General features: G+C 36.3%; 1 protein-coding gene across 5 annotated transcripts in view; it reads left to right on the forward strand.

Annotated features, from left to right (window-relative positions):
* Window positions 1-1,611: 1,611 nt before the first annotated feature.
* Window positions 1,612-27,570, forward strand: part of MINDY3 (MINDY lysine 48 deubiquitinase 3) — a 90,410-nt gene continuing 64,451 nt past the window's right edge. Inside the window, exons 1-8 of one of the 5 annotated variants that reach the window (XM_057543883.1) lie at window positions 1,612-1,937; window positions 13,428-13,507; window positions 17,310-17,370; window positions 19,055-19,228; window positions 22,471-22,522; window positions 23,407-23,521; window positions 26,100-26,173; window positions 27,069-27,148. In XM_057543883.1, the coding sequence (XP_057399866.1) occupies window positions 1,844-1,937; window positions 13,428-13,507; window positions 17,310-17,370; window positions 19,055-19,228; window positions 22,471-22,522; window positions 23,407-23,521; window positions 26,100-26,173; window positions 27,069-27,148 (730 nt within the window). In that variant the 5' untranslated portion in view covers window positions 1,612-1,843. Of the gene's footprint in view, window positions 1,938-13,427; window positions 13,508-17,309; window positions 17,371-19,054; window positions 19,229-22,470; window positions 22,523-23,406; window positions 23,522-26,099; window positions 26,174-27,068; window positions 27,149-27,570 lie in introns of those variants that run through there. The other 4 variants (XM_057543882.1, XM_007196420.2, XM_057543886.1 and 1 more) reach the window with 4 other exon arrangements.

The following is a 27,570-nucleotide window of genomic DNA, read 5'->3' on the forward strand; positions in this document are numbered from 1 at the left end:
ACACTGCAAATAAAGACTATAATCTAAAGGTGGAAAGAACATACGTATCAATGTCTACCCAAGATTCTGCCAGCTTCCCCACAGCCGGAAACTAAGAAAAATCACAGATCAAGAAAGAATTCATTTTCAAAAATACATTTTGAAAGTATAGCTTTTTCTTTCTATCTATGGACAGTTAATCAAATCTATAACTACTATCTGTATATTAATGGAAGGAAACCAAATGTGGCAAACAGCTCTGAACTTAGAGTTCTGCCACTTACAGGATCTATGAACATTGACCCTTCTCTGTCTTTCAGGAAGTGAAATAATTATGCAAATTGTAAATCACCCATGCAAATATTAGATATTTAATTGGACCAGTCAATGGTACTTCCCCTGGTTCCCTCACTTACTGAAAGATAGTGAATTCTTAAGTTCCAATAAAGACAAGTTTCATTCTGTCATCTAACAGCTACTGAGACCCAGGTATATTCAAGGCTCTGTATTAGGTACTATGAATAAGACAGGTCCTTGGCTTCCATAAACGTATACCGCATGAGAGGAGTAAATAATTCTTTGCAAATATAAGCAAGTTATAGATAAGGTACTATGAAATTTCAGAAGCTACAATTTTTCCTTTACGTTGTAATAACTGGAGAAAGCTTTACTACAAAGTGCCACTTACACTACGTCCTGAAGAATGGGTAAGATTTGGTTTGAAAAACTAGTAAGCTAAAGGATATTCCGAAGGGAATAACAACTAGGAGGAAGGCTATGGATATGGTTCAGGCACTTTGAACAGTTCCTTTTAACTACAGCAAAGGTTGCTTAAGTCGGAAATAAGGTATAAATTAGCAAACCCTCTTACTTGCTACCTGAAAGAAACCCATCAGAGTTTGCCTTTTCATTGTAAATTCAAAGGTCAGCCGGAATAAATTCCCTTCTTTTGAAGCAGCACAGATAGAAGTTTTCACCCAAACTAAATTTAACTGAATGCTTGTCAATGATTTATAACCTGGTCTTTAGCCCACACACCCTACAGTCTAGAAAACTGTAGATGAAATTGCTCTACCATTTACAAACAGGCCGCTTTGAATCTGTTTTCCTCTAAGTAGCTTTGTAATTCTGCGTTAGACACCTGGGAGAGACATTTCCAGTGCCCATTACGCGACATTTTTCGGTTCTGTTAATAGTTGGTTTGACTTTATATGACTGATCAAGAGACTGACAGCCTTCAATTTATCGGCGGCTCCTCGACACAGACACGGATGTTTCCTCATGAGGATTAAACCACCGTCTCAAAGCTCTGGTTTGGCAGAATTAATATTACACATTTTAAGGTATAGGCCACGTTTCTGGGCCCTAGGGCTTGGGCCTCAGACACCCCAGCTAAGCCCAAAGCAGTGCGGACAGGAAGGAGGTATTCCAGGGGTAGAAATATGCCAACGCCCACAGGATGCGATGCTCCTCCCAACACAAAAGACGCCACCGCACCACCGGGCCCTGGGACTGAGCTCAGCAACCGCCAGGTGCTCGCCAAGCCGCCCTCGGCTCTTCCCAACCCCCCCACTTCCGCTTCCGGGGAGGCGCCGCCTGCCCCTCCGGCCTTGGGGGCGGTAGTGAAAGAGAAGCCGGAAGTGGCCCCAGTACTTCCGGTGCGGGAAACTCCTCGCTGCCGCTCCGAGCGAGCTTGACAGGCGCGGTCCCTGCAAGTAGGTCTCTCTCCTGTTGCCTTCCTCCCGTCTAGCCTTCCAGCTCGTTTGCCGCTGCCGTCCCGCCACGCCGGTCTCCGAAGCCGCCCCTTCCCCATGTGCCGGGGCAGGAGTCCGGAAAGCCAAGACCCGCTCGCCGGTACCCCATCATGTCCGAACTGACTAAAGAGCTGATGGAGCTGGTGTGGGGGGCCAAGAGCAGCCCCGGTCTCTCTGACACCATCTTCTGCCGCTGGACGCAAGGTACCCTGGCTGGACTCTGGCTTCCGGCCGCCGCTCCCTTTGGCCCCGCGAGAGTCGAGCCGTGACGCCTCTCGCGCCAGCCGGCTCGCGTGCCCCGCGCTCCGTCCCGGTTCCCCTGCTCAGCTCAGAAACGGGACTTCCTAGAAAAGCCCTGCCTGCCCTGAGGGTTAGAGGCTGAGTAGGCGAACGGTGCCAGCGGGCCGCCAAGGACCCGAGGCGCCCCTGCCACTCCCTGGGCTGCCTTTGGGCTGGAGAGGAGGAGGGGGCGGCTGCCGGGCTGCAGCGGGTGACACGGAAGGTGTGCCCCGTGCCCCGGCGTCCGTTCCTCCAGCAGGGCTCCGGCCGCCTGGATCTTTACCCCCTAGCGAGTCTGGTCGTTTGGTCTCATTTTGGAGAGAGGGAAGTCCACGTGAAAGTCGCAGTGGTTAATTCCAGAAAGCGATTGTGTTGCTTGTATTTCAGTAAGGCGGGGTTAGGCGTGGTACTCGGTGCAGAAATGGAATGTTGCGGCTGCAGAGTGTTTGATCCCTTGACCCGAAGTGTCCCCGGTTTTGAGGTGGTGTAGGATCTGTTCCAGTTCAAAGGAATACGGCCCATAGGACTTCCTGTGCCGATCTAATTACCCAGACAGGCTTTTGAGTTATATAAGAAGTTTTGTTAATACTAGGAGTAATTGTGAAATGAGAAAATACCATCTATTGATATTTATTAGCCATCATCCCTAACTCGTAAGTTTTAATATTAAAACACAACGGGCACATTACTTCAGGTGACTTAAAAGGGACAATGGTGAGGTTGAGGTTAAGAGCGTAGTGTTTGGAGTCAGGAGGATGGGTGATGGCTGTAGGTAAAACATCACAAGCACACAAATAATAGCTCTTTAGTACTGTTACTAAAACATTTTGTTATTAAAATATTTATTTAGAAAATACCGATTCTCAGAGGGTTTGGGGGAAGTTTAGCGTCGTAAATCTAAGTCCTTACTTCGTAATGCATATTTAGTGACAAAAATTCAGGGTTTAAGTAATCCCTTCCTTCCTCCCAGATACTTGTAAGAGCTGGTAAAATTAGAATCGTAATATATTACAGTCAGGTAGGTTATTTCGTCCATTACTCTTGTTCTGAAGATGAGAAAAATGAGTTGTGAAGGGTTAAACGACCAGGCCAAAGTTGCACAAATTGATAGAACTGGGAACGAATTCCAACTCTCCCATCTCCTAATTCAGCTCTGTCTTTGTTGTTTTCCTTTGTGTTGCTCAACCAGGCATGTAATTAGTTTGGCTTTTTTTTTTTTTTTTACAGATTTAATTATGTCGCTTAACTAGTATTTTCTGAAATGTTGGACATCCACATTTGCAGATTTTAAAATTTATTTTCCAGTTTGTCTTATTTATCCTAATAGTGAACAGCCAGCCCTAAAGTACACAAGACTGTGAAGGATTGAGAAAAGTTTTACTTCCTGTTAATTAATTAGTAATACAACACAGGATAAGGTGATATTCAGCCTCATTTATTTTAGTACTGTGATGCAGAGGCAAGGAGAATTCAGAGAGGCAGTTCTAATGATGGTTAAGAACAGGCTTTGGAATAGGCATACTTGGGTTCTAGGTTCAAGGTTTTTAGTTTACTTAAGCCTCAGTTTCCTTCTCTGTAGAGTGCAGATAATAGTAGTGCCAATCTTACAGGGTTGTTGTGAGGATTAAAGGCAGGTGAATTCGTTTAGGCACTTAGCACAATATCTGACATGGAGTAAACGCTCAGAAAAGGGTAGCTTGATTTAAAAAGTGTTTTAATTGTAAACCAAGCCGAAGATCGCTGTCTGGCCATGCCCTGACAATTGCAAGAAGTTGTTGTTAATTTGATGGATAATCACTAAAAGAGAACTTCGTAATGACATATTAGAATGCTCTGCCACCTTGTAGTCATACAGAAGTTCCTTTACAAGATTTGTTCAATCAATACCTTTTCAAAATAAAGGATTATTTATTTATTTATTGCTCTATAGAGAGTGTGGTTATATTGTGGCTATGTAATTCTTCAAGGTCTTAAACTGATCATGATTTTTAAGGCAACCAAATATGTACTTTTAAGTTGTCACCTCTGACTCAGAGGGATGTTGTCATCGGTCTTGCTGTGTTAACTTTGTATTCATTTATCCATTCTTAGAGGAGGCAGAGACCATTGCTGACGATTGCTGGGGCAGTGACTTGGGATTGTGGGAACGGGCACAGGACACTGCTTTGCTGCGCTTGCCTTACTGCATTCGTAATGTGACATCAGCTTTGGTTTTATTTCATCATCTATATCTGTACTTTGAATTGACAGCTGTAATCTCAATAGTCTTTTGGAAGCAAGTTATAAGTGTGAGGTGTTTGGGGTAAAGAGAACATAGAACTATGTCCAGGGATATTCCATTTATGAAACTGTATTGATTGGTCATGTTAAATTCCTTTGATATGTTAAACAGCTGCAGCAGTTGGGTTTTTTTTTTTCTTTCTCTTTTAATTGATATGGCAGTTTTAGATAATAAAGCAGTAAGTGCAGGAGTGGCACATAGTATTTTTTTGTTCGCTTAAAATTCATTTGGCAGTTTTAGATAATTCTCTTCTGCAAATACTTTTTCTTAAGAAAAAGAAATAGGATTTTGGTTTGGGTTTTTTTTTTTTTTAACAGTTTTTATTTTAAAGGCAATAAGTCACATTATTTAAAGCTTTGAAGTTGTTTTGTTTTTTAACTTGGAAATTTACTCCCTACTCCTGCCTGCTTCCCTCCTGCTCAATTGCCTATAATACTTTTTAAAGAAAAGCGTATATTTTCTACCTCCTTATTTGTAAGCACATTTATCCTTCTTTCCCTTCTCCCACAAACTGACCAGTGTTCCAGACCTAGACTTGATAGGGTGGGAGGGAAGACAAATGATAAATATAATATAGCATAAGTTAAGCATATATACTAGAAGGTAGAGAAATAAGGAATTATAGGATGAAGTAGCCTGGACAGGCCTCATTTTAAGGTGAGATTTGAGCAGACTGTTGAAGTAACTGAGTTAGTCATGCAGGTATCTGAAGAGTGTTCCAGGCAGTGAGGATGGCCATTGTAAAAGACTTAATGACTTAATGCAGAATACGTCTGGCTTTTTGTTCAAGGAACGGGAAGGAGGTTAGTTTGGCTGGAGAGGGAATGAGGGAACGGGTCAGTGATAAAGATGATATAAGAAATAATATGGCCCAAATCACTAAGATTTTATAGGCCATTGTAAGGACTTTGGTTTTTTTTTTTAGGACTTTGGTTTTTATTCTAAATGAGATGAGAAGTCGTTGGAAGGTTTGGAGCACAGGAGAGACACGACAGGACAAGTTTTTAAAGGGCTGATCTGACTGCTAAGTTTGAGGATAGACAGTAGTGTATTGAGTGAGACAGCAAGACCAAATGAGAGACAGTTGCAGTAGTCCAAGGGTAAAAGACCATGGCTTAGGCCAGGAGAGTAGGAGGTGGTCATGTTGACCTCATCCAGCAGAAGCAAAACAAGAGTCATCTAGATCTAACAAAAGTAAGTGTTAATCTTATTATAAAGGCAAACATTTTGACTTATTGAGAATTTGTTTTCTTTTCATTACTGATTGTCTAGCCAGTGTTTGGCAAATGTTTTCTTTAAAGGGCCAGTACCTCTATTGTCTCTGTCTCATCTCTGCCATTGCAGCAAAAGCAGCCCTGGATAATAAGGGCATGGCTGTGTTCCAAAACTGCATTTAAAAAGCAGGCCAACCCTGATCTACATTATAAACTCTGAGAACCCATTTTTTCCTTTTCTTGGCTCCCTTCCTTCAAGTTTTAAGTTACTTCGTTGTTTCACCTAAAGATTAGCTAGAAGAGAAACCCAATTTGGCAGTTTATAGCAGTTCAGTGGTGTTTTGGGGTAGAGATGGGGAGGGAACTGTAGTGGATTGAAATTAGAGTTTTGGACTTTCCGGTATAGGACAATTTTTGTTATGTAATATGAAAAAAAAAGATTCTAGGTAACTTTGGAAAAGTGAGGGATCAGTTAAAATGTAAGCATAAAATGTATGCAGGAGTTAAGGTGTTTGGATTAAAGTTCAAAGGTATGATGTCTATTATAATGTGATTTAACATTTTACCAAAGTACTAAAATGATATGCCAGTATCATTAATTTGTCTTCCAAAGTGAAGGTAAATTAATATTGTGGATCATATCATTTCAGAGATTTTTGTTGTTGATGGAAGCCTTTTATTTCAAATATAGGTTTTACTTTCTACCACCTACCTACATAATATGTCACCTAAAAACCAATTTTTTTAAACTCACTATTTGGAAGCTTATGTGACAAAGTTAATTTCTTGGTACTTTTGAGTACATAATGTGTTTTTCAGCTCAACGCATCTATCATAATACCTTACGTCTGTATTAGGCTTTACAGGTTTTGAAAATCTTACTTAATCCTTACAGCAACCCCAAGAGACAGCAAAGGATAAATGTGTCAATAGTTACCCTCCTTTTTGTAGGTGAGGAAACTAAGGCTCAGTTCAGATTCCACTCAACCAGTATTATCTGACTTATAATGACAAACGAAGTCTTTCTGTGGCCTTTTGTTAACATGGAAGGCTAGAACTGTAGAGGCAGTAGTTGTCAAACTGGTTTGAATAATGTCAGTCAGTCATATGAAAATAAAAGACTGGGAAATTGCAAAGAGGTTCATGGCTCAGGTTTAAATTAGTTATGAGCTGTAGAACTGAGAAAGACTTCTATGTCTGTAGTGCTGTGGAATGTGATACAAAATCGTATATTTAGGATCAGATGCTTTAGATGGCCTATTTCAGATCTAATTAGGAAAACAGCCATTTTGTGATAAGTTAATTCCTCTGAAAACTAGGAAATAAGATGAATATGAGAACACTTGACAAGGAAAATAACTCTATATCCTAAAAAATTCAAACTCAAGTGAAACCTTATTATAAAAGGGGGTGCCTACTTAGCATAATCCTGTTTTAGGATAGAATAGTTAATTTCCATTTGTCTAACTTTATTTCATTTTTAAGCTCTAAGAGCCTTTGTTCATTATCAAATAACACACTCAAGCATATATACTGTAACTAAACGGAATTTGGCATAAAGCAGATCTGCCTAGGATTCTCTCCCTGGGGTTTTTATCTCTAAAGTACAAAAGTAGTTTATCAGAATGCATTTCCATCTAAAAGCCCCACCCATGGATCTTGAAAATTGAGTTACATTATTAGTCATTTTAAGGAAGGCAAGAATCCATTACTGAGACCTGTTTATCACATACGCTGAAAGTTTGAAAGAGCCTAGTTTCACCTCTGCACTTAGGCCCAACACCAGTAACCCTTTCTTCCCAGTAGGAGAAGAGGTAGACGAAGAGCAGAGGCCCCTTGCCTTCACCTTGTTTCTAGATTGGCTCTCAGATTTGGTTGTCTTGATGCGATAACCAGCACCCTCAGTTCTCATTTGTCCTTATTAAATTTGCCCCACCCACCATACCTATTTCTTATCCTGCATTTTTCTTCTCCTCTATTCTGTTCTTCCCAAGGTGGTGGTGTGTGTTGCTGGGGAAAATTGTGGTCAGCGTCAGTGCACATGTAGTAATTAAACCTTAGCCGAGCCCCCAGTATTTCTCTTAGTTCTTTATCCTGTCTGCTTTTCTTATGTGTTTTGGAATTAACATTCTCCTCAATTTTCTATGCCCTCATGCCCCCCACTCGCAATCAACAGCATCTCTTCCCTTCCTCTTTGCCTGCATGTCTAACTTGGAAGCCTGCTAAGATTTCCTTTTTCTCAAGTTTGTTAAACTCAGGGTCCTGTTACACTCTTAAAAACTATTACAGGCTTCAGTGTGAAAAATAAAAAAAAATTAATGAGGCCTGTGGCATTATTTTACATTTAAAAAAATCTCTTCAGTGTCTAACTCATAGGAAGACAGGTGGACTCTCCCACTTGCTTCTCCATTCCGTCTGTTACAATATGTTGTTTCGGTTGAAGTATCTGCGGAAAATCCAGCGTCTCACAGATATGCAGTTGGTAATGTAGGAGTCTTGTAATAGCCTTTTCAGATAATTGTGGATATTCTTCTTTGATACTACACCAAAACTCAACAAGTGGTAGTTTCTTAGCGGTTACATGAAATACAGAATATGAAGCTACATCAATGAACTTTTCGTCCTCTGTTAAATTGAAATCCATTGGTTTGTCTTGTACTTTGACTGGATCTTTTACCCATGCATTAATTTGTAACAGCGTGCATTGGTCATTTGGAAGTTATCGGTCTGCTGGTTTATGCAGATCTTCTAAATGTTAACACATATTGTTATACAATATCAAAAGTCACATTTATTATTTCTGATCTTGTCAGAAAAACCTCTGAGTGTTGAGAAGCTGTCAAGCTACAGTGCTGGACTTGAGTTTTCCAGAAGTTTAGTTGTTACTTGAAAGCTTGAGATTTTATCACTGGCAGAAATACTGTCAAGTTATTTTTCTTGAAGTATCAGGCTCACTTCATTCACTTTTGAGCAAAAGTCTAAATAATCATAATTTGTTAGCAGCTCTTCAAAGTAAAAACAGCATTCCACAGAAAAGCTGTTAGTTCAGCTCACAGTTCAGAGAATTACACATGTGCTTTGAGAATCCGTCTATCATTGCACAAGGTATGTAGCAGAGGTGCTTTATGGGTAGTTTCCGTTTTGTCACACAGACTATTTTTTTAAAGTACATTGTATTCAAAGTCAAGATTTAATAAGATTAGCATTAGTAAGGGCTTTTTTAAGTTAAATTGGCTTTTTTGTGTGTTTGAGAGCATATTGTGGTGTTTCCTAGTACAGTGACTGCTGGTCAGCTTAATGTCACTTAATGTGTGTTAACGCACCAGTAACGTAACCTGCTATTCATTTTGTACTATCGCTGTGAATATCAACACAGTGAAAAGGGCAAATATGTTAGTATTATAATAAAAATGATTTTCACCTCTAGCAGGTCCCCTAAAGGGTCTCTGGAACTTCCCGGGGTCTGTAGGCCACACCTTGAGAACCTATCCTTATTCCGTCCACCACCACCACCACCACCACACCGCACTGTCTCAGTTCTTTCAGGACTTGGGAGTCCTTAAACTCTCTCTTTCCCATTTAATCACTCTTTTCCTTCTTTTAAACTCATGCCCTTCCCTCTGTAAAATAATAATTCCTTATCCAACTACCCTTCAAGCCATCATCCTTTTCCCCTTCACTTGTTTAACAAATAGTTTGCATTTTCTCTTTCTCCTTGTATTCTGAATCACGCCTCAACCCTTTAAAATTTGGCTGCTCTTCCCAGCATTCTAAATTTCTTTTTTTAGTATTCCCAGTGACATGCTTAATCCAGTATTTTCATTTATGTTTTTATTCCACTCAACATTTGTAACAGGTGACTGCTGATTTTTCCTTTCTAGGACCTCAGTGTGTTTTTTCTCTTACCTTTCAAGTCTTTGTCAATCTCCTTTGCTGACTCAGCGTCTGCTCACTTTTTTTTTTTTTTTTTTTTTTTTTTAATGTTAACCGGTTTCATTATCTTTGTTCTACATGTTCTCATTCACTTTAACTGCCATGTTTAGGGTGATTCAACTTGCTATCTCTAATCCTAAACCCTGCCCTGGGCTCCAGACCCATGTTTCCCCAACCAACTTGTTGTTTCACATATTAGAGACTGAATTTAGAAGCAAACACCCCCATTATCTTCACTCCCAAAACTTCAGCAAGCATTTATTGAGTATTAACTATATAACATACTAGGAAAACAGTAGTTAATAGAGCAGGCAAGATACCTGTTAGGCAAGACAAACAGTAAACAAGTGAACAATCATATAATTACAGATGATGATAAGTACTGGTTGTGCTGAGGGATGGAAGGAAAGATCTACTTAGATAGGCCTATCAGGGAATATCTCTCTGAGGAGTTAATACCTAAACTGGGTCTTTAAGGATGAGAAGGATTCAGCTATATGACAAGAGAAGGAAAAAGAGCATTTCATGCAGAGGGAACAGCAAGCATCAAGGCCCCAGGTAAAGACCTTGGGATGTTCTGAGGGCCTAAGATCACTGTAGATGATGAAGGTAAGAGTGAACTGAGGGAAGGTGGGGTTGATAGATCATACAGTGTCTCTTAGGCCATGAAAAGGAGTTTGAGTTTTATTGTAATTGCAATGAGAAGCCATTGCAGGCTGTGACAAAACCTGACGTCCATTTCTAAAATATTTCTCTGGTAACTATGGTGAATAAATAAGGGGTGTGGTGGGAGTGGGAATGTGGGCAGAATGGGGGGACCTGGTTGGAAACTCTTAACAGTGTTCTAAGTGAAAGATGATGGTGGTTTGAACCTGAAGGTGGACTAGAAATGGGATAGAGATATGTTTTGGGAACTTGAACCAAGAGGGCCTTACCTTAAGGTGAAGCCTTAAAGATAAATCGGATTGTTTCAGAGAAAGTGTTAGCAAGTGTTTCATGCGGAGGGAACAACGTGTTCAAAGTGTAAGAAACCAGACAGAAAATGGATATTTGAGGGCCTGAAAGAAGTTCAGCATGCCTAGAGACTAAAGAAGGATAGTGGCAAAGGATGAGGGAGGAGATATAGGCAGAAGCCGGACCATGCAAGACCATGTTGAGGAATTTGGATTCTGTCTGTGTCTGGAGTTCTCATCTGAGCTGTATTTGGGATTTACCTGATTATCACCCATAATGGAAACCTTGGGAGTAGATGAGTTACACAGGGAGAACATGTAGAATGCAAAGAAAAAAGATTCTAAAGCCAAGACCTGAGGAACATTAGCATTTAGAAGGAATTGATCACCACTGATACTGAGAAGAAACAGAAAAGGAAAATTTGGAACAAGATGGACTACTAGAGCCAAGGGCCAAAAGATTTTCAGAAGCCAGTGGTCAGCATTTCAGATGATTCTCTGGGAGATTCATCTGAAATAAGAAAGACTTGAGAAATAGCCTGTCTGGTCATTGATGAATTTGGTGAGAATGAGTTTGGTGCAGTCACAGGTTGAAAACCAAGTTATTGTGGGTTGGGTAAATTAGGAGGTAAGGAAATTGAGACAGTGCATGTAGACAATTAGGTGGGCTTTGAGAGAGTGGTGTTTGGAGTTTTGGGTGGAAGGTTGTTGTTGTTGTTTTTATGGTCAAATGATTTTTTAAATTAAGACTTTACTTTTTAGAACAATCTTAGGTTCACGGCAAAACTGTGGGCAAGATACGGAGATTTCCCACATACCTCCTGCTCCCTCAACGTGCACAGCCCCCCACCCCACTGTCAGTGTCCCCCACCAGAGTGGTTCGTTGGTTACAGTCTTGAACCTGCGTGGGCTCATCATTATCACCCAAAGTCCACAGTTTTCATTCTTGGTGTGACACATCCTATGGGTCGAGACAAATGTGTAATGGAATGTATCCATCATTACAAGGAGTATTCTCACTGCCCTGAAAATCCTCTGTGCCTCGTCTGTTCAACCCTTCGCCCACTCCCCTCCTCTTGGCGGCCACCGATCTTTTTACTGTCTGCATAGTTTTGCCTTTTTCAGACTGTCATATGGTTGGAATCATATGGTAGGTAGCCTTTTCAGATTGGTTTCTTTCACTTAGTAATATGTAATTAAGGTTCCTCCGTATCTTTTCACAACTCGCAAGCTAATATTTTTTAAATGCTGAATAATATGTACTATTTATCCATTCACCTACTGAAGGACATCTTGGCTGCTTGCAAGTTTTGGCAATTAGGAGTAAAGGTGCAGTAAACAATGTGTGCAGGTTTTTGTGTGTGGACGTAAGTTTTCAACTCCTTTGGGTAAATACCAAGGACCTTTTGGTAGAATCTTGAAGAGAATTTTTTTTTTTGTTTTTAAATATGTGAGATACGTTTAAATACTGTTTGAAAGAGAGATTGAAGGGTAAAGAGAGAGGAGGTGGGATGGAATGGGAAGCTCCATACTGTTTCTTATCTGTCCTGCTATCTAGTGTCTCAAGCTAGAAACTTCAGTCAGTTCTAATTTCTTATGTCCCAAGCCTTTCCCTACTTGCACATATTCATCAAATATTAATTTTTACCTTAGAAATACTGTTTGGATATAGTGTCTTCCCTCCACACTTAAGTTTCTTTTATTAGTTTGGCCCTGTATCGGTCTGTTGAAACGGCCTCTTCCCCATTCTGGTCCTTTAAAAAAGAAAAAAAATACCGGTATCATTGTATTACTGCTTTAATTAGTACTTGTCATGGTGTGGCCCTTCCCAGTATTAACATCCTGTCAGCTCTCCCTCCTCCCCTTTCCCATCTCTCCCGTCCGCCTCCATACTGCCCTTCGGCTGCTTTAACGTTCCCTCTGATCCGTAGACTTGTCCTGCTCTTACGAAATCTCTTTCCTTTAATGAAGGTACTTTCTTTACCTGAGAGTCGTTCTCCCACCCTTGCCTCTCTGATAAATTTCTGTTCAAGGTCAGCCTTAAAGTTAGCTGGTATGACTTGACTCAGACCAAGTCACTACTTTCTGTATCCGCAACACTTCATATTTCTGTTATAACATTCATTTATCCCTTCATTTTAGTAATTATTTGTTCATATGTCTGTCTTCACCTGGACTGTTGGCTTCTCCAGACTAGGGACTTTGTCGTTCACGTCATTTATATATCGTAGATGCTTGGTATAGTATCTCAGGGTCATTAAATGTTTGTTAAATAAATGACAGAATTATGACCATTAGTGAAATTTCACGTATTCCTAGCATGTTGGAATTGGAAGTGATCATTTTAAAGCTAAGTGCACTGAGGCCTAGGGAGGTGAAATGATTTCCTGAAGGTTATACAGATAGTAACTCACTTCTCCTGACTTCCGGCCCCACGCTCTCTGCAGTGTGCCAGTGCTCTCTGCGGGAACTTGTACTAGATACTCTCCGTCAGTGCTAGTTGGGTAGTGTTTAAATTAAGGTAGAACCAATATGGCCACATTCACTGTGTATGATGTTCTTTAATTTTTAGCTTAGAGAATGTGACTCAAAGATTGAAACTGAAAAAGATACTCTCTGAAAAGTGTCCTAAAATATCTGTTTAAATTCAGTAGGTAGACTGTCTAGTCTTCCTTTCAGTAAATTATTTCAAAATCAGATTTAGTGTCCTTTAACTGAAGGCCACACTTTATCTCTCGGGTCCACTTAGAGGGGTCCCTGGATGCAAAATTGTGTGTGTGTGTGTGTGTGTGTGTGTGTGTGTGTGTGTGTGTGTGTGTGTGTTTATGTGCATTTGGCAGGGAGCCTAGGTTCCATATCTTTTTTCAAAGGGTTCCTTTATCCTCCAGAAAGTTAAGAACCACTGCACTTGACTGACTTCAGGATATTTTGCTGTTGTGATAAGTGATCTTTCTCAAAGCAAAGTACATTAAAAATTCTTTTAGCTACTACTTGAATTACATTTTTAATCTTTGCTACTTGCTTTCATTTTTAGGGTTTGTGTTTAGTGAATCAGAGGGATCTGCATTAGAACAGTTTGAAGGTGGCCCCTGTGCTGTTATTGCACCCGTTCAGGTAACATAGACTACTTTACCAACTCCTTAGAGGGACGTGTTCAAACGTTTCATGCTTTACTTTCTGTTTTCTAATACCTGTACTCTGTAATCATGAGGCATGATCAGTTACCTCTTAACTTTTGTTCATGTAAATTGCTTTAAATATACAAAATAAAAATGATTTCAGAACATGAGTAGGTTACACAGCAGTAGCCATTTGGCTGTCTTTATTTTCAAGAAAACATAGTAGATGTTCTCTGACTTTCAGAAAATTTGGAGTTAATGATCATGACATCTTTCTTATACAGTAATCTATTGAGTAATAACATTTTATGCCACAGATAGTGACACCATAGCAGTGGTACTATTTACATTTGTTCTATCTTTAAAAACGATTTTTCTAAAAAGTTGAAGATTGTTAATATTTTCATGGCCTAAAACTTTATCAAATTTTAAAATAAGTTGACAATATATACTGTTTTAGGCTCTAGCTTTGGTCTTTAAAATAAAATTAGTAGCAACCAATTTCAAACAGAATCCCCAAAATAAAAAAAGATTTTTTTCTTTGAGCAAAAGGTAGAGTGAATCTCAGTGTATGTATTTGATTTTGAATCTTTATGTGTTGCACTGTTTGAAATTCAAAGGCTGATTTGCTATAAACCATTACATTATTAAAACAGAGAATTGAATTTTCAGTTTGCTGTAATATTTACAATGTCTAAACAGGAGTATAACTTCAGAACCATTATAAAAGAAGCTTGAATTTATTGTTTGTTTTAATCAGCACATTTTGAAAATACATATTTAATGTGGTATTTATTATTCATTGGGCATAAAGAATGCATTCCTGAACTGTTAGCTGCAAAGTAAATTTGTCTCTCAAACCTTATACTCCATACACTTACATTATTAAATTTAAAATGTATTTTCTGAAGGAGAAAAAAATTTTTCCTTTATGGTTCATTCTAAAATATACCCTTTGTAGGTAATTATTTTATTTCTTTGAAGAATAAAGTTCATACATTTTTTTCATTAGTAGATTTACAAAAAAAATTTAAGAAAAACTTGAATGTTTGAGCTTTGCCTGGGGATTACAGAGTATAAAGAATAAAATTTAACTATAAATTAGTTATGAGGCTGTTATGTCGAGTAATTGAGACAGATTTTGGTTGCTAGTAGGAATCTTACCTGAATTTGAAGATTACTTGTCCTGTTCATATGCATGTTAGATTATATTAACATAGACCCTCTTGGACCATAATAAAACCCTTAGGATCTTTATTGCAAGTCTTTGAATATAGTTAAATCAAAGTAAACCACAGCAGTTTCATGTTTATAAAATTTAGTATATTTCCAAAATGGTAGTTATTTTTACAAGTGGGGTTGCTATGTAACAAGGGATAATTGTAGTGTTCAAAACCGTGATGTATCTTTGAGGTAGTAATTTAGCTTCATAGTCATATAAATGTTTTCAATCATAGAAGAATTTTGTTTATATTAATATTTCAATATAAAAGTCAAAACTAAATTACTAAGAGTAATGAAGGGAATGTGCAAGTCCAGATATTAAAACTTTTTTAAACTATATAAACTAGAACATGACACTTTTGCTAGAGGAATAGGCATATTATGGAACCAGATAGATAATACAGTAGTAGACCACATTACATACAATAAGTTACCAAGAATTAATCACATACCATGATAAGAAGGAATATAAATCAGTGGTGGAATAAAATGTTTAGTAAGTGTCACTGATATGACTGGTTGATAATTTGAGGGGAAAAACTGAATTTAGGTCATCTCATAGCATATACCAAGTTTATTCTTGATATAATACTTAAGCACAGAAAGCTGAAAATAATGCATTACCAACTAAGATAAAAAGATGAGTTCCAGGCTCAGAAAAAAATGTGAGGTAATATTAGCAATAAATCAGTGTCTTTCTTATACAGAGAACTCCTACAAACTGATTAGAAAAACACTAAAACCTCAGAGGTGAAACGGGCAAGTGTATGCAATCATGACAGGTGGTATGATGCTGGACAACCAACGAATCGAGATGTCCAGCCTCACTAGGAATCCAAGAAAGTACAATTAAAACTTTAACTAGATTCTATTGCTTACTCTTTCTAATCTTTAGATATAAAATAATTGCCAGTGCATATAAGGGTAGGGTGATGCTGGCATACTCAGATATCTCTATGTAGTACAAATTGGTACTTTGACCTAGGGAAGGAATTTTACATTATAATTGGAACCATGATAATGCAGATTCTTTGATGAGACTAATTGTACTTCTGTGGATCTTTCCTAAAGAAATAATCCTTAATATGGAAAAGGTTGTATTCAAGAAGAAGCTTTTTTAGAGCAAGTCCAGATATATTTTATATGTGTATATATATATATAAAACATATATTTATATATATATTATATATTTTATAGTATAAAAAAATTGCAAACAACCTAATGCACAGTAATGTAGTTTAAACATGGACTAACGTTTAAATAAATTTTAATAGCTTGAATAGACATTTAGAGATTAAGAGTTAAAGTTATGAATTGTGAGGGAAAACAGAAAAGTGGAAAACAATCACGTACCCATTATGCTTCTCACTCAATAAAATTTAAAACAGGTATGAAAGGAAGACTGGAAGGAAGTATATCAAAATGCTAATGGTGGTTCTGTTAGTGGTGAAATAATGCTTGTCCCACCTCACCATTCCAAAGTTTTGAGGTGTAGTTAATATTTTACGTTTTTTGTTATTGGGGGGGAGGGAATCAGAAGCACTTGGTTGTAGTATTTGTAGATTTTATTTCAATGTGAATATTATAGAATGTTACTTATTTTTTTTGTTAAAATACTTTGAATTGATTGCTTATTAGGTACCAGGTACTGTGCTAAGTGTATTAATAGTTTATCTCATATAATCCTCACTACAACCTTTTAATGTTTGTGCTATTATTATTTTAAATTAGAAAAGTAATGAAACCAGGATTCAAATCTAGGTCTGTCTGACTATAAGCAGTCCTCTTATCTGAATACTACTGTTTTCAAGCACCTGTGAGTAAGAATCACCATAGTAACCTCTTTTTTCTTGAATCTTCCCCCTAGAGATAAAATAGGTGGAGTGTCAGAATCTGCCTTTTAAATAAACAAGTCAGGTGACTAGGGTGCAAATAGCCCTTGAGCTACACTTTGAGAAGGAAACACTGTTACACACTGAACTGTTACCTATCAAATCACCAATGTAACATAGTTGGCTCACTTAAGGAAATGTTAGAAATGAGTTTGTTTTTTCTTTGGAATCTTAAAGCTTATGAGTTAAACCAGCAAGTTAGGAGCTCCTTATGATAAAGTGATGACCCACACCGTGGTCATCTTGTGTCATAAACCAGAGCTAGTAGAGCAGAACCACTTTTGTATTTAGATTTCTTTTCCCCTAAGGAATCAAAGAGAAATATAGATTTTTCCTGGTCTAAAGGGCCTTCACTCTGTGAATGGAGCAGTAAATTTCTTTAATTTTCTAGTTGTGTGGTTATTATTTTGAGTCAGTTTTTCTCTTTGACAGAAAATATGTATTTTAAAGGAGGAAGAATTGTATGGATCTAGAATCAAGCTTATAGTAGTATATTCTGAGTAAGTAATTATGCTCAGTTACTGTTGAATGTGAAGGGAAGCCATTTGAAATTTTTATAGCACTATTCAAAAGATCAGAAAGGAGGTGCAAATTAGTTTTTTTTTCCATTTTAAAATAAAAGAATGATATAAGGTATGTTTATAATGCATTCTAATAATTATTGCTTTAATTGTATAAAGGCATTTCTTTTGAAGAAGCTCCTGTTTTCTTCTGAGAAGTCTTCTTGGAGGGATTGCCAAGGTATGATAGCTGTCTTTTATCAACTTTTACTCCATCTTCTATTTTATAGATGATCCATGCAGTATTCATTGGCAGTAATTTAGTTGAAATTTTCTGTCTTAAAAAGTAAACTATCAATGGGTTACTTTTTCCTGAGATTTACTTTTTAAATGTTTCAGAAAGTTTCGTGGATGACTCCAAATTTTAAAATGTATATTTCCAAATTTGTCTTTCCTAAGAGGTATAAGACAGGATATTACACTAAGGGAAAAATCCTTTGGGGCATTTCCCTGAACTGTTAAATGATAGCATACTATAAGGATAGTCATTTATGTTTGTTTTGTCTTATTTAGCTTTGAGCAAAAAGTCAGAATTCTCTTTGTATTCCTGCATCTTTTAGTATAACGCGTTACACAATTCAGATAATACCTCAAGTAATTCTGAATTAAATCGCAAGTGAAGCTTTCATGGCTTCTGCAATATGATTAAGTCAGAGAACTGTATGTGCTACCTGATAATAACAAACATTTGCATCCTGCTTGACAGTTTACAAAGATATTTCCTTCACTTGCACAGTTTTATGTGAACTCACAGTAACTGCTGAAAGAAGGTAGGATATATTATAATTGCGGTTTTGTATATAAGGGCAAAACAGCTTCCATTCCAAACCATGCGTGTAGACTCTACTAGTGGTTGTGAACTTGAGTTAAAAGTGTCACTGTCATGTATTTTTAATTAATTAATAGCTGAAATGCAAAATAAATTTGAGGAGAGAAGAAACTATTCAAAAAATACTATTATTAACATGGGCATTTTATTAATAAAATTTATAATATTCCTTGCACAGAAATATATTCATATGGATAAAAAAATTTATGTAGGATTGTCGTAAATGTCGTAAACGCTGTGGTGGCTAGAGGGTGAATGGCACAGTTCCTGCCTTTAAAGAACTTGTAATTAGGAGAGAGAGAAAGCTTGTTCCGGCATAAAATTTTACATAGGATGTGTATACATCTTATCCCCTTTGTTTGAAAGTTTCAGAAAATGGTACTACTTCTGGAGATTAATACTGCTTGAAAGGGGGAGGGTGGCTAAGGTTCAGGAAGAAATTGCGCATTTGTGCTATTTTCTGTAAACGTCTAATGCTCAAATCACTGCAATCCAGTATCGGTGGTTTCTGTATCATGCAGCATAACCGCTGTGGCCTCTGCTAATGTAAGGGATGGTGGTATTGTATGTGCTGACGGCGTGTTGTCTTACTATCCTTACCCCTGTGGGACTGGGAGATTAAAGACGTTAGACTAATTCAGAAATGGGGAAAATCAGAGGTCTCGGCAGGCCCATACGCTGGCCTGGTTCTACAACAGAGGAATCCTCATGGCTGAAAGGCTCCGTTTGCAGCCTAAGAAAGGGGCGATCAGTATCAGGTTATTCCACGTAGCATATTCTTTCTTCTGATGTTTAATTCTGCATTTTCCAGGATTCTTTTTCTCATTAATGGAAATATTTAACAGAGGTGACATTTTAACCCTCAAGCACATTGCTCTTCTGAACTGTAGTTTAAGATCAGTGGTTTACGGATTTTTCCCCCACTAAAAATGCTTGATTTTCATCATTAAATTAATGCATTCTTAATATTGTTATTTATGACAGGATTTTCTTCCCTACAGACAACCATTATAACTTACCTTGTGGTTATTTTTAGAGGGAGAGCGGAAGGAACTCCTTTGTCACACCTTATGTGCTATTTTAGAAAGTGCTTGTTGTAGCGACTCTGGACCATACTGCTTGGCTTCATGGCTAAGAGGAAAGACAGCGGAGGAGGCTGCTGGTCTTCCTGGGAGTCCTGCACAGTCCAGCTGCCAAGTGGACCATTCTTGTAAGACACACTTTGATTTCGTGAAGTAATTTCTTGTATGTGTGTTTAAATAAAACTATTGAAAATTTTAAAGGAAAAAAGCTTTAAACATTTTATAAGGTCTCTTTTTCAGCCTAAGCTTAATTCATGAGCTTTGTTAGTATTTTTCATTTCCCTTTTGATTATTTTAATTAACTAGAGGATATTACATTGTTTATTTTTTCTTTCTTTTTGAAAAAAACAGAAAATGCATCTCTAGAAATAAACTTAGGTAAAAGTTCTAGTTAATTTCTGCTTGATGACAATCTCTTTTGAGCTTTGGAACTCTCATTTAGAAAGCTTAAATAACATGTTTCTATATTCTTTCATTTCAAATACCTTAATGTTTTCTGTGGTATTGGGGAAAAAGGAGTTGTTGTTTTTTTTTAACATTAGAAAATGTCTTAAATATCTTTAGTTGTTTCCTAAAGTAAAGAAGGGGACATTTTTCTTCACTACATGTTTCTTTTCCTCCTGAACTTTTTGGACATGGTTACTATGGATGAATTATTTTAAGATAGTTTTAATTATGAATTTTAATTTTGCATTCATTTAAGTTTTTCATACTTTGAAGATTTCTCTTTAAGATAAATAACAGCTGTTCTCATTCACAAGAATTCTATGGTCTTTAGTATTTGAAAATTCTTACATAGTTGACCTAAAAACTGCCAGAATGAGCTAGTAAAATGGAGACTTCTGATGATACAGAAACTAGATAAAAAGAGTTGCTTTTCTGGTTTTCTTTGCAGGAATTAACTTGCCAGTAGGTTGCTTTTGATAATTGGTAGTTCCAGGTGCTTATATTGAATAAGTGACTTAATCTACCTGTGGTGCAATCCATTAACTATCATCTCTGAGGAACTTGTTTTTAGAGAAACTAGACACCCAGTTTCTAGAAAGTAGATTTCAGTTGCTTGAGACGCACACCTGGCTTTCCCGGTGGGATTGTCTGTGAGGCATATTGCCTCCTTGAGCTGAACCATCTCTGTGATGTCAGCGCCTTCTCTCTCTCACCTTTGCAGTTACAGTGGCAGATTCTACTAATAGTGCATTAGCAAGGAATAATTTTTAAAATTTAAACAGTTGAATGGCATTTCCTTTTCAGGCCTTTCAAAGAGAATTTAATATATTTTTAGAGTTGATAATGACAGTTGAAGAAAACAAGTGGAAAGTATTCACAAGGTTGATAGTCAAAAAATGTGTCATTGGCACTGGTTTTAAAACACTGTCCAGGTTTTACTGGGTTGCATGTAAGCATGGTTAATAGTGTTGTTTAAGATACTAAAATTTTAATAGGAATAGTTGAACTAGTTAGAAGTTGTTTTAAAGAATATGCGCTTAAAACTGGTCTACGTATTAATATGTAAGAAAATAGTGAGATCTTTTCTTGTAACATTTTTCATTAGTATCTTCGTATACTGTGTGCTCCCTGGGATGTGCTGTACATTTCTATGTTGATAGGTTAAATCGCTTTAGGTTAAATGGCCTCATGATTCATTAACTTTGGCACTTCAGTAATTAATTTAGGTGGGCATATTATATTGAATTCCCCTCCAAAAAACATAGTTTAGTAATTTTCCAATTTACTTTGTCTCATTTTAAAAATGGACATGAAATGAAACTATATTTTATATTCGTTTTTAATGTGGTATAAATTTGAAAAGTTTTGGTAACTGAAAATTTGAAAATTCACCTTAGATGTTGACAATGAAATGAACTTATATTAAAATTTTTATTCCATATAACAATTTGTTTTACCTGTTCCTTCCTTTATTCCCAGCTATGTTCTTTTTTTCATGTTATATCTTTCCACCATCCTGGCTGCTAAGCTTTTTATTTTGCCTGCCTCTTTTCTCTAAATTACTATCTTGATGTCAACTTTCATAGTATATACCCAGTAAAATGATTTAGATAATCAGGCACTGCAGAACAATTACAGTTTGGAAAAGATTAGGTAGAATTTTTATTTTATCCTGAAATTTTAAACATGAACTGTTTTCCTCCTTGTCAGTATTACATTCTGTACAAACGTTAATTTCATTGGCTTGTGTGGTGTGTAGTTTTGGCTTTTGGTAATGCACACTTGTTTGCAGTAGTGAATATTCAGGTTCAATTTCAGTTTGTTTCCCACACACAAATCAAAAGATTATTTAAATTAATCCTTTTGGACTTTTAAAGATTTAAAAATAATTTGAAACGTTTGAAAATTAAAACTGGACTTTGGAAGGGTAGAATAATGTGACATTTTACATTGTAAATCAAAATTTTAATTTTGATTTCATAACGAATCAATTCAGTTCTCTAGTGAGAATTAATATTTGAAAGTACTAAGATTTACTTTATAAATTATATATGAAATTGTTCATTGTGATAAATGAGAGTAGGCATTTTGATCCGTGTAGGATATCTTTAAAGACTTCATCCTTGGGGAGCCTCGACTATCTGGGTTCTGGTCTCAGCTCTGCTGTTTGTTGCTTTGTGCTCTTGGGAGGATTCTTCTCTGGGCTTCAGGTTCCTCCTCTGTAAAATGGGGTAATAGTGTTGTTTGAGGATTAAATGAGGTTAAGGCCCGTAGAGCATTTAGAAAGGGGCCTGGCACTTAGAAAAGTGTTCAGTAAGCTTTACCTTTGATTTCTTAAACATTTATAATTGTACTGTATTAATAAGCGTAATCAAAATAAGTTACTGAAAACTTCCCAACAGTTATACAAATAAACGCGGAAACAAACTTAAAGCTGTCGTTGAACCTGTGTACTTTCAAAGTGCTCTGCCTTTTTATATATATCTGTTTAATAATTAAGCATCAAGCCTAAAGATTTTATATTATGTAGGAGGAAGGTTAGCTATGAGGATTTTACTTGGCGCTATGAATTGAAAGATTATTTAAAGTGCAGGACACATTACAACTATGTGTGAAGCACTGTGATTGTCAATAATTTCTCATATTTTAATGATTTCAGCACAACTGAATTAAAAAAGAAATGTTTATTAATTAATCACCCTTCTCCATTCTCAGTATTAAATCCATTTTAGTTATAATCATGGTAACTAAGATGTTGAAATATAAATTTATGTTACAGTAAAGTTGAAAATAAACTGAGAATTTTAAGGGAGTAAGGAAAGAGGGAAACTTTTAACTGCTTGAAAGTATTTACAGCCTGCTGTGTGTATCTTGTGTCATTTATTTGCCATGTGTAGTGCTGAAAAGTGTCTTTTATGTATAGCTGCCTTGGCTGTCGAAGAGCTTGGCTTTGAGCGATTTCATGCATTAATTCAGTAAGTAACATTGGAACATTTAAAATACTTACCTTGTGGACACATTGCCATTTTAAGTCTGTTCATACTGTGGAAAGGTAGTTAGATTTGTATGCTTGAAGATTAATTTGTTTTCAGATTTCAAAAAAAGAATAATTTGTAAATGTGTACTTAAAATAATTCTGATTCCCAAATTAACTATGGAAATATACCCTTTCATAACATTAAAAGCATTTTCATCATTATAATGAAAAAATCATTTTAGCTTAATGTTTCTGTCTGAGTGAATATAAAGATTTCTAGCGTGATAAATATTTGCATTATTATTTATTGTTTGCCAAAATATGCTTTCTATAATTTTCATTAAAAGTGCCATATTTTCATCAGAGTATTTAAATTTTTTGTTATAAAATAAAAGGTAAGGATAGCTATATCAATAGAATTACGGGTGGCATTTGATTTGAAATATAACATTATGTTAAAAGAAGCCACAAATGTACACCTTATCTTTGGTGTTCAGATATTTGTTAAATAACTTTCAGGCTTTAGAAAGTCAAGTTTTCTTTGTTCTTAACCATATCCTAGAAGAGGGCCACCTCATTCCTTAAATAACTGTATGATCATTGAAGAAGTTGTTGATGCCAGATAGTTCACCTGAGAGATGAAGAGGTCCCTACTACGTAGGCATTCTACTTTAATGGTATCTATTATAGATAGGGACAGTTGTCAGCAGTAGCTTTTGCCTTTAATGGCTAAATTTGTATTTTAAAATTTGATACACTTACAAAAATCTCCTGTTTGTATGTATGCATTTTAATGTAGAAGACAATTAAAAATTTTTCCTATTTATGAATGTAGTCAGTCTCATCATGGTGTTAATACTTAATTCTTTTCCCCCTCCCCAGAAAAAGATCATTCAGAAGTTTATCAGAATTAAAAGATGCTGTCTTCGACCAGTATTCAGTGTGGGGAAGCAAATTTGGAGTATTGCTTTTTCTGTATTCTGTGTTACTGACAAAGGTTTGTTCAAGAAGATACTTCTTCTGTTTTTTATTAGTTTGAATTTAGTATTTTTCCTGAGGCGAAGAGAAATTTTATTCTTCATGTTGTTTCTAAATCTCAGAATTAAAATCTCTTATGCTGATAATGAAGAATTGACTTCTCTTTCTTCACTTATCTGTTACTTAACCACTTTCCAGCTTTCACCCATGATCTTCTGGACTGCAGAGATTATCAGTAATGTTCTAATTATGAAGAACAGTCAGTTCTTTGGAATTTTATTTTCTTTGATATTAGCAGTGTCTGACACTTGACCCCTTAACCCCTTCTGGAAGCTCTTTCTAAACCCCACTCCCTTCTTAACTTACCTGATACATCACTAGTTCTCTTTGTGTAATGCCTCGTAATTACATTTTTGCTTATAGCTTCATTTCCATCTTTTCCTGTTGTTTACCTCTTTTATTCTCTCAGCTTACCTTTATGTGGTTAATTCCAACATGTACACTTCCAGTCCTACCCTTTTCCCCAAGTGCCAACCTCACATCTCTAGCAGCCTGTTAAGTCTCAGTTATCCTGCTAGATTTGCCGTATCTGAAATCAGACTTCATTCATTTGACAAATGTTTATTGGGCATTGACGCTGTGCTAGGAACTAAACTTATAATATGGGATACAGTTTTTTAAAATCATTCCTCTTCAGTGTTGTAAACAAACAAAAAAAAGTGGACACATTAATAGTTACTTCCATCATGGCAGTGTGTTTTTGTGTTTAGTTGTTTGTTGCATGCACAAAGCATGGTGGGAAATAGGAGAAGGAATGCCAAAGTTCATTTGGTGAAGTCAAGGGCAGACCTTATATTGTAGGGATCATTTGATGGATGAGGAGAAGTTTTTTGGATGGAATAGCTGTGGGAGGATATTCCAAGCTGTGGGAACTGCAAGTATAAAGGCATATGATTATGCCTTTATAATTGGGGATATAACACACATTTGGGAAACTCTAAGTAGTTCAGTATTAGTGTAGCATAATATACCAGAAAGGCAATTGTGGAAGACGAGACTGGGCATTTACGTAGAAAAGACTCAGAAATATGAAGATCCTTGTATACTGTGCAGAAATACTTAAGATTTCCTTTCATGTGGCCAAACTTAGAACAAAACAAAAATTGTGAACAATGGGGTAACGAGATCTTTTGGTTGATAAAAGATTCTTTAAATTGGTATCAGAGTTGTACTGGAGGGGGTTGGTGTGTGGGGTACAAGACTAGAGTCAGGAAAAAATGGAAAAGTAGTTACTGAAATAGGTGAACCTAAGCCAGAGCAGTGACCATGGAAAAGAAAAGGAGCATGTTTTAAACGTAGAAATTTTAACACATTTAGGAGAATATTTAAGAGAAAGAGCTTAAAGTACTTGGTAGTTCGTTAGCAGTGGGGAATGGCAGTGATGGAGGTATCTAAGATGACTGGTTTCTTGTGAGTTCGTCGTGACCGTTCAGTATTCTCCCAGTTTTTTATGCTCAAAAATTTTGATACCTCCTCTGTCTCTTGTCCTTTACAGCCAATAAAACCATCATGTCTAGTTGTTCTTCCTTGAGCTGGTCTTTAAAATGATGAGCCCTCTCTCCCCAGTGATTATGTCATTTGTTCATATTATTCATCATGGCTGTATCATGGTCTGTTTTGTATAGTTGTTTACAAAGAAGGCCAGTGCAAGATCTCACACTTGTTTGTATCCTTCTATAATATTTACACAATCATTACTATTTTGATTATTGATTATCATCTCTTTAATTCTTAGAAATGGCCTGTTATCAGATAGAACCAATGGTTAAAGTTAGGCGAATAGCACAATGAATGGCAGTTTATCTTTGTCATTTTGGAATTGATGGAGTTAAAATGCCTAGTTCTTCTTGTACTTCTCCAGTATCTAGACTTCAGGGATTTGGATGCTCTTTTGGGGGATTAAAAATATCTGAAAATTGGCTTTCAGGAAAATAGGAATCTTCCTGCCCCCAGTCCACATTTTATTTTGTCAGTGCACGTTTGAATTACCAATATGTAAGAACACACAATCAGAAGCAAACCTTCCATTTTCTTATGTACCAGATATACCTTTTGTGTATTTAAATTCATATCTTTATCAGCATTCATGTGTGTATGTATTTAGTACCAATAAGTTTTTTTAGTGATCTAAGAAAATACATCAGACGCCTTAGCAGGAATATTAGGTTTGAATACAGTTTCACCTGAAGTTAAGTGAGTATTAACTTTCGGATACAATAATTTTCTTCTCCCTCCTCTTGAAGCTTAAACATTCTTTTTCTCTCTCTACCCCTTTAACCCACATACCAACATTGGATCTGTTACCTGTGTTCTTATGTAGAGCCCATGGAAGAAAATAAAAGATTCTTGACTGACTACTACTCACCATTATTATCTCAAATGCACCCCCCATTTCAGATCTGGGTAATTCTTTGGGAGAAAAGTTAATTAAGTAATTGTGTTTTATTAATTTATAGTATAAATTGATCAGTTTTTAAACTGCCATAATTTTCATTTTTAGTTTTTAAAATAAGCCAATGAATTCTTGGTTTCTTTAGGGCATTGAAAACATAAAAAATGAAATTGAAGATTCAAGTGAACCTTTGATAGATCCTGTGTATGGACATGGCAGGTAATTAACTAAAATCTTTTATTTCCTCATAGGGACTTTTGTTTTTAGGGACTTGACCTAAGATAAAACACTACTGGGTCAAATAATTTTGTCTGTCAGTGCTAACAGCATAAAGTCTATGAACTTGAGCAGTCTTATGCTTTATGCACTGTTTGCTTTAGGTATGAAGTGTTAATTTCCACTTTAGGTTTATGTGTGCATTGGATTTATTATAGGAAATATTTTGTTTTAAGATGACACGGGATATTTTAACAAATTCTGCTTGATATTCTGTTCATGAAATTTTCTAATAGATGAAATTTACTCATTTCGACTTAGAAATAAGTATACCCTTATTTGTAAATGTTTTCCTGCTTGGGTGAAAAAAATTTTTTATTTATTTTTCTCTGAGAATACCCTCCCTCTCAAGCTCTTTATAGCTATTTCTAGTAAAATTAATAACACAGTGATCGATTGTTAACTCACTCTAAAACATAAGTCCTTTTCTTTAGATCTTTCTGCCTCAGAGGTTAAAATTCACGTATCTTCCATCAAACACAAATTTTACAATTACATATGTATTTTTTAAGACGATTATAAATATTTAGTGAAGTGTTAGTCTAAGTATCATTTTTTTCATCCATTTAAATACGATGTCTTGGATAAAGTTGTTAAGTTTATTATGCACATGTAGAACAATAGATACCATTGCGGTGATACAGCAAGTGACACATTTAGCAAGGTGGTTGTTCAGCAAAGTACATAAAATGAGAACTATAAGGTTTCTCTCTAACTTGGTTTTCTAAACAATATAATTGAATGTAAAAAGTCATTATTTTATGCCTTACCTTAGGAATCATTTGTTTTGAAAATTAGTGTATTCGTATTTTAATTACTTTTTAATTTTTATTAATAGCCAAAGTTTAATTAACCTCCTTCTAACGGGACACGCAGTTTCTAACGTATGGGACGGTGATAGAGAATGCTCAGGAATGAGTAAGTATGTTCTTCATTGTGTTTATCTTGTTTATGATTAATATTTCACTAGAATACAGTTGATGGTTAATTAATCTGTTTAGTGGCTCTGCGTTACTTAGAGGTTAAGATAAATGCTTTGTTATAGGAGAATCCCTTACAGTTTTCAAGGTGCTGTAACGTGAAGAGCGTAGACTTTGGAGGCAGACAAACTTGGGTTCAAATCCCAAGTGTATGACTTGAGTCAAGTTACTTCTCAAGCCTTTAGTTTTCTCTAGTATAAAACTAGGATTGTAGGACTAACTTCTTTAGAAAAGGTAATAAATAGTCTCTTAATATACGTAAAGTTAGTACATATTTATCCAGTGGTATCTGTGAGTCTGGAACACTATTGCATTTTGCTTGAAATTGAGAATTACAAGTATTGTGATTTGAAATATTTG

This window comes from Balaenoptera acutorostrata, chromosome 3, assembly GCF_949987535.1.
Source record: "Balaenoptera acutorostrata chromosome 3, mBalAcu1.1, whole genome shotgun sequence".
Taxonomy (NCBI): Eukaryota; Metazoa; Chordata; class Mammalia; order Artiodactyla; family Balaenopteridae; genus Balaenoptera; species Balaenoptera acutorostrata.